This window comes from Sinocyclocheilus rhinocerous, unplaced genomic scaffold (genome assembly GCF_001515625.1).
Source record: "Sinocyclocheilus rhinocerous isolate Xijiao unplaced genomic scaffold, SAMN03320098_v1.1 scaffold603, whole genome shotgun sequence".
Taxonomy (NCBI): domain Eukaryota; kingdom Metazoa; phylum Chordata; class Actinopteri; order Cypriniformes; family Cyprinidae; genus Sinocyclocheilus; species Sinocyclocheilus rhinocerous.
The window spans coordinates 499743-507854 of NW_015656630.1; the positions used below are offsets into that span (position 1 = coordinate 499743).

At 40.2% G+C, this 8112-nt stretch overlaps 1 protein-coding gene across 1 annotated transcript in view; it reads left to right on the forward strand.

Moving 5' to 3' along the window:
• Positions 1–4137, forward strand: part of LOC107720538 (protocadherin-16-like) — a 51041-nt gene extending 46904 nt beyond the window's left edge. Inside the window, exon 23 of the mRNA XM_016528273.1 lies at positions 36–4137. Coding sequence (XP_016383759.1) covers positions 36–2659 — 2624 coding nt within the window. The 3' untranslated portion in view covers positions 2660–4137. The remainder of the gene's footprint in view (positions 1–35) is intronic.
• Positions 4138–8112: the final 3975 nt, after the last annotated feature.

An 8112-nucleotide genomic window follows, 5' to 3' on the forward strand; every position in this document is an offset into this window, starting at 1 on the left:
ACATTGTAGTAAAAGCACTTTTCGTGTCTTTACAGGGACACTTTTCATCAGACAGAAAGCAGAATTTGACCCGGAGCAGCCTTCTGTGAGTGTAGTCATCGAAGCTCGGGATGGAGGGTCTCCACCTCTGTCATCTTCTGCTACAGTCCAAGTTCAACTGATAGACGTCAATGATAATGCCCCCATATTCCACCAGTTGGAGTACAAAGCCACAGTGTCTGAGGACCAGTTACCTGGAGCCACCATCCTAACATTAGAGGCAGTAGACGGAGACCTATCTCAGGAAAACTCTGGTTTTGATTTCGCAGTAGCCAGTGGGAATGTTGGAAATGCTTTCCAGATTGAGAGTAGCGTTCGTTTCATAGAGGGCCATGGCTTCCAGACGGTAGGAACCCTGATCCTAGCGGAGCGACTGGATTTTGAGGCGTTGTCATGCTATAATCTCACCATCGCAGTCTCGGATCGTGGTGTTCCCCAACGCAGCTCCAGTGTACCAGCCATCATCACAGTCACTGATGTGAATGACAACCCTCCTGTCTTTGGCAGAGCTGAGTACATAGTGTCTTTGAGTGAAGGGGCAGCTGCTGGTACAGAAATCTTACGTGTAACTGCAACTGATCCTGATTCAGCTCCCTATGCAGAGGTCCAGTACAGCATCAGCTCTGGAGATGAGATGAAACTCTTTTCTGTGGATCAGTGGACTGGGGCACTGAGGCTTCAAAGGCCTTTGGACAGAGAGAGCCGAACTTCTCATGTGGTTATAGTACAAGCCTCAGATGGCCATGGTCATTTTGCCTTGGCTCCTATTATTGTAGAGGTAAAGGACATAAATGACAACAGACCTTACTTTCCCATTGCTACATTAACAGCCAGTATTCGTGAGAACCAGCCGCCCAACTCTGCCGTGACTGTATTACATGCAATCGATTATGATACAGGAGTTTATGGACAGCTGAAGTATTATTTGATGGACCACGCTGGCCTAGGAAAAGACCTCTTCTTGGTGGATCCAAATTCGGGAGAAGTTCGGACCAGGCAGATTTTTGATTTTGAGAAGGTGAACTCATTTAACTTCATTGCTTTGGCTGTGGATGCAGGCAACAACTCGGCTACTGTCACAGTGCAGGTCTACGTAACAGGAGAGGATGAGTATGACCCAGTTTTCACCACTTCAGACTTGTCCTTTGAGGTACCAGAGGGAGCCAAGAAAGGTCAGAGCATTGGGCAAGTACAGGGCAAAGATGAGGATGGTGGGGTGGATGGGATTGTACTTTACTCCTTCCCCAATTCCTCTCCTTACTTTGATGTGAATAAGACCACCGGTGTAATCTACCTGAAGACGGACAGCTCAGGGAGCTCAAGCGGAGGTAGTCGCTCGAAGAGGGAAACGCGCCTAATGACTATGGATGTGACCGCCCACAGCCCTCTTGACACCTCAAGAATAGCTTCCGCTCAGGTCACCATTGATGTAACCAACACATCCTTTGGTCTTGCAACAGACTTTAATGTCCTCCTTGTGAGCATAATTGCTGCCTCTCTTGGAGTAATAGTCTTGTTAGTCATAATTGCTGTGGCCCTTTATCTAGTAAGATCAAAACGCAAGAAGAAAGGACAAGACACTGGGAATAGTACCGTATCTTCAGGCACAGCTTTGCAGAAGTTGGATGAGTCTAAACCCACAGGGGGCGACAGGATCTATCATCAGGCACTTCCTGGATACGCAGGTGAAGAGGAAGGAACTGGTGGAGGCTCCTATACTCGAGGAGGATCCCTAGATCCTTCTCACTCCAGTGGACGGGGATCTGCCGAAGCAGCAGAGGATGACGAAATCCGTATGATCAATGAGTACCCAAGAGTTGCAAGCATCACCTCCTCCATGCAAGAGCACATTTCCGCCAGGGGCCCTGATTCAGGTATCCAACAGGATGCGGACCAACTCTCTGATATTTCTTGTGAACCAGGACCACTTGATGCAAGCCAGTGGTTCAAAACTAAGAAACTTGGGAGCATCAGTGGGAGCCTCAGTGGTACCCTACTCTCTGGTCAGCTCCCAGTCTACAGAGACGAAGGTGGGGGCTACCTTGGAGTAGGTCGTGGGTTAAATATTTCCCACCCAAAAGATTATGCTTTCCCTGAGGATGGCAAACCGTCGGTTGATGGCTCCCTCACAGCCATAGTGGCAAGTGACGAGGAACTGCGAGGCAGCTACAACTGGGACTACCTTCTCAACTGGTGCCCTCAGTTCCAACCCTTAGCCAGTGTCTTTACAGAGATTGCCAGGCTAAAAGATGAGAGCTTACCTCCCAACAATCCACGCAGACCCTTCCATCCCAAAGTTAAAACAGATCCCAAGCCAAGAATTGACCCTCCACCCCTCATTACCTCAGTGGCTCACCCGGGAGCCAAATCTGTCCCACCTAAACCTGCCATAGCACGGACGTTTCATCACTTAGCATCTCTAAGGCGTTCACCTATAAGCCACGAGGGCTCCATCTCCTCAGCAGCCATGTCTCCCAGTTTCTCCCCTTCACTGTCCCCACTTGCTGCAAGGTCCCCAGCTGTCTCCCCATTTGGTGTCACTCAAGGTCCCTCAGCCTCCATCATCAGCACCACAGAGCACTCTCTGGAGCACAGTGATGAGGCTGAGATGAGGATTTAATGCTACATTGCACTCTATTTTGTGGAGGCCATTTTGTCTTTTGATAAGACATATTAGTCACTCTTAGCAATGTTGCATACCTGAAAAGGCAGTCGCTCAGCCATGACGGTGACGCAGGTGTCTGGTTACTAAAAGGGTAAAAACATTGTGCGGCGACATTACCCTTCTTCAGAGCCACCGCAGTGTTGATGTGAGGAGTTGTGTGTTGCTTTGTTTTATCTCACTGGCTGGCCAGGAAGGCAAGACATTGACTGCTCCTTTTGTTTGTTTCTTTTTATATTGATGACTCAAACAGCTTTGAAACTCCAGTGTTATGTTAATTCCATCCAAAATAGCTGCTATTGTCATACTTTGTAGGCTGCAATGAGAACTTTGTAGAAACTCAAACTGATGTCATTATGTATGTTTGTTTATGACTGGGAGATGTTTTTAGTTTTTCTTTCTTTTTTATATTTTTTACAGTGCTACTCAGTTTCATTTACATTTTTTTAAATGAAGGACTTGCCATTGCTTTGAGTGAAGAAGTTCTTACATTTTAGTGGCATTCTTTGTATGTATATTTATATGTATGCTAGCCATAATAAGTGTATTATCATTGTATAGTGTCTAGGATCACCATACTGTGCGGTTGTGAAATTTTGTGACACTTGTAATGTGAATGATTGGAAGATTGTTGTATTTTATTATTTATAAACAGAAAGGCTGAAAGTGTTGAAACTTCCCATGTTGCATAGTGTTGTATTATAGGCCTTTTGAAGTTGTATTGTCCCTTGCCCTTTGAACAAGATTGTTAGCATCTTAGCTAATTTATTGTAAAAAAAAAAGAAAAGAAGAAAAAAGAAAAAACAGGGCCATACTTTTTTCGGCTCACCTGGACCATTCGGGAAATTGGTGAAACCTCAAAGACTCTTCTCTGTGTAAATAGTTTCTTACAAAACTGCAGCTCTCTCACACTGTTTCTGTGCTGCTTTTTCTGACAATAAAAAAAGTTTTGTATTGTCTACGTAACCTATAGTTGGTTTATTGATAAATTTAGCCCATTATCTGGGATGCAGTTTATTTACCTTTCAGAATGAAGTGAATCATGGACCTTCTTTCGTAATAGGCAGTGAATGTTTTCTGCTTTGAGAAGAAACTTCAGAAGTGCCCTGTATTTTTTTTTTTCTCTCAATCTCCTCTGTGGAAAGCGATTTAAGCATTTGAATGACCTTCCAGAGCTGTTTTGCTACCTCTGGTGCATGCCTGATACCGCCACTGCCTAATGTATAATTGGCCCCTGTTTAGCACCCAGAAAAGATGCAAGGAAAAGAGGGGTCTGGCATTTTCAAAGACTGTCTTACACAATTCATTTTAAAAGCTGACAATTGTCTCACAGTCTGGAAAACATCACTTTCCAAGACGACTGCCTGCATTCCGGCAGCAGTACAGTTTAAATCGTCTGTACATATTTTAATATTAAATTCCTACTGATTTCTTTTGTCAAACCTGAGTCTTCTGTCTTCCTTCCTCCAAGTTTAAATCAAAATGTGGATGGAGAGTTACAAAGTAACTGAAGCGTAGCGAAAGGCCAATCATCTTGAAAAAAGATTTTAGAAAAAAAGGAAACAGGAGAGGTCAGAGTCAAATTTGTCCTTCATTAAAAAGCGATTTGAGAAAATACTGTATGTTCCAAAGACCTAGACTAGAGCCGGGCCTCAGGCTGTGTATAGCCAGAGACAGGGTGTGTCGATTCTCAAAATCAGTTGCAGCCATGAAGAAACATTTCCTCAAATTCAATTTGTCCATACAAAATGAAAATAAGATGGATATTGATAATTACACAGCATATGAATTAGCCTAATCAAATAGCTATGACTGATTATATTTGCTATAGTTGTGCTGTATGTGTAAGGCAGTCACACATGCATACTCGTAATCATGTCATGTACCTTTCCAGATGCAATGGACAAAAAAATACAGCATTTTCATACACTGTCAGAAAAATTGTAGCCTGTCACTGAGGCAGTACCCTCGAAAGGTATACCTTGGTATCTAATTTAAACCAAAGGGTTCAAATATTAGTACCTTTCAAGGATACTGCACCAGTAACAAGCTGTTTTACACTAAAGGAACTGTTAAGAAACTCTCAAGTTTTGTCTTTGTTTCTACCGTATTGAGTTTTCTGATCCCCTGCTGTGAAGTTGGTGTTGGCAGAGAATCAGATCTCCTCCATCTCTGTGCTATGCATGTCTAACTGATTTACACCATCCCAGATATCACGAAGAAACAACAGTCTCACTCGCTTGCACAGTCAGTGTCTTATAAACACTGCAATGAGTTGTGTGACCTCTGTATAAACATATTTTCTCTATCACTGATATTACTTTCAAGATGAGATTTAACCTTAGTCTGATATAGGCATTGTGATCTGTTATCATGTCTAGTTACTACACAGTTTGTACATTTTACTGCTTTCTGCTGTTTTACATTAAGTTGTTTATTTCTTTTTGCAACATTTCAAATTCTCATTGATTGCATGTGAAGATGTTTATCTAGCTACATATTGTCATTTAACCTTTAGTATACAGCAAATGCCTTTTAAATTCAGTATAAATTATTATAACTATCACAATCTGAATTTTTCATGTAGCTGTCATTTATCAAGGGTTTATCAAGAACCCTGTTTTAGCATGTGCACATTTTGGTGGATCAAAACACCCCCCAAAAAACCTGACAAGCCTGTGAGGAAAGAGGATGGAGTGGTTGCCTGCTGCACACTATGGCATTAAGATCATGGGTATCTTGTAATTGTTTCAGCTCATGGGAAAATCATGGGGAATCGTGGGAAACAATTACAGCTCATATTTGCATTTCACAGACCTTAGTAGTCTAAATTCTTTTCTGTTTGTAAGAAAACATTTTTTAGACCATTTTAGTCAGTCATTATTCAAGTAAAAGGCTGCTGAAGGATTTGGGGTAATTTCTGGTATAGCTTCCCATTTTTCTCACCATCATTTATTGCCAATGTTGTGGTACACTGTAAAAAAAATCCGTAAAATTTACGGTAGAAAACCGGCAGCTGTGGTTGCCGGAATTTTACCGTAAAAAATACGGTAGCAACGTTTTAGGTTTTACGGTTTTAACTTAAATTTACAGTTAAATCCTGCTGTAATTTTTATTTTATTTTTGTAATTTATTATTATTATTATTAAATACATTTTATTTCTCTGCAGCTGAAAGGGGTTTATCAGGTCATCAGGCATATGTCAAGCTTTTCCTATTGAAGATTATAGATAAAAATTATCGTGAACATTCAACAGGCAGGTCAACCTGCATTCCACTGTGACAACGTCCTCAGAAAGATACATATTGTGTCTGTGAGTCCAAGAGTAAACCTCTGGTTTTGATATTAAACTGCAAAGTTTTGTGATTAATAACATGAGATAAATTTGAAAGTGATTAGTGGACAGTTTATGCATTTTTAAGATTTATAATTTCTTAAATGCTTTGGTAGAAAAACAAGGGAAGTCTTCAAAGCACCATTCAAGTTGAAAATACACTTCAAAGAAAGATCCCGCAGTCTTATTTGGCTATTAAAACAAGTCTGCTATTCCCATCAGGTCTGTAGTAAATTGTAATGATCCCTGCATTCCTTATGGAAAACATTTCACATGTATCTTTCATTGATTGGAATTGCTCTGCAAAGTCAAAATGACTTAAGTAGAATAGAAACCAAAAACGGTAAATGTCTCTAAGGAATTTGAGGTATGCCAAACATATATTTTGAATTACAGGACTGTAGTTTTGACTCTTAGATCTTATCATTCTGAGATGCAATAAATTGTTCTTGAAAAGTGCCTGTAAAGTGGATCTGTTAATTAAGAGCAGATCTGGCTCAAGCAGAGGGGAGGTTTCTGCATTTTCTTAAATCAACCTCCTCTGTCTTTAATTTTATTAGAGCTGACTGAAAGTCACCCTCAAAATCTGTCCGAATCAGCGGGGACTGCTCAAATTCAGTCCACGAGACTGCTGCCTTTGCACTTTATTTAACACTAGAAATGTTGCTTTGCACTTATAGCATGTAATCTATCCATTCCTGTCTTTCTGATTGAGGTATGTGATGTCTTCGGTCGCATTGCTCTTATTGCTTGTCTGATATGCCAGGTTCATATTAGCTTTCTTGATTAATTTAAGTCACCTTCCTTCATCCTATTCACCAACCTGGAAACTCACCAAAATAAATATTATTTAATATGGTAATGGTCATGATATATACACATTTTCCATAGGTTAACTTGGTAGATATGTCAAAGTGAGGATTTTCCTATTTGGAGAAGAGGACTGAGAAGGGTTATATTAACTTTATAATGCAACTGTTGTTTTTTTTTTGCTTCAGAAGTCCATGCTCGGTTTCACTGTTTTGTTTGTTTAAATGTAAAATTAGATTAGAACAACAGTGCTGTAAGGAGTGCTTCCTCATTTAGGAGATGGTTGCTGTCTTTCAGCGGTTGTGATCAATAGCGCTAACTGAGAAGAGCTGGTGCCGAATGCCCTCTCTCAGGATCTGTGCATGAACCGGAGCTGAGAGCGGAGGTGGACAAAACTATACCAGACACGACTGATAGATCCCATCAACAGCTCCTGATTTATGATAGTCCGGGCTTGAGAGAGAATGAAAGAGATGGAATGAGAGAAGGAAATAGTTGCAGAAGTAAAATATAGTTTGCCTTTAGCTTGGATTAAAGTCAAAAGTGTCATGTCCTCTCAATTGTTAGAGCTAATATGATTTTAACTACAACCTAAAGAAAAAGTTGCATAATTACTGTAGACAAATAGTCTTTGTCTTGGTATTGGGGGTAGGACAATCTCATTAAAGAGAGCATTTGATTGGACAAAAAATCTTTGTGTTGCAGGATACGTCAATATTTTTGCTCTGTTTTCAAGTGAAAGACTTAAATGTCTGCTAAAAGTTGTGTAAACTTTTTCACTCAGAAATGACTAGTAATTACCCAAAAATGTTCTGTACCTGTATAAGTTTATTTCTTATGTTAGATAATTTGAAGAATTTTGAATAACCAAACAGTTGTTGGTCCCCATTGAGTAGGGGGGAAAAAATACAATGGAAGTCAATGGGGACTATAAATTGTTTGAATACCCGCATTCTTCAAAATATCTTCTTTTATGTTCAACATAAGAAAGAAACTCATACAAGTTTGGAATGACATGAGGATGAGTAAATGATGACAAAATGATAATTTTTGGGTGAACTATCCCTTTAAAGGTGAAATTTTGAAGTAGAAAAACTGAAATAGTGTTTTCTTCTAAAACATGCTTCCAAAAATCTTGCTTACAACCTAGATTTTTTTTTCACAGTGTATATATGAGACTTTAAATCTAATAGTCATGGCCTGCGTCCCAATGTGCATATACTAGTCACACTATCTGCCCTAAATAGTATTGAAAAATACTAATAT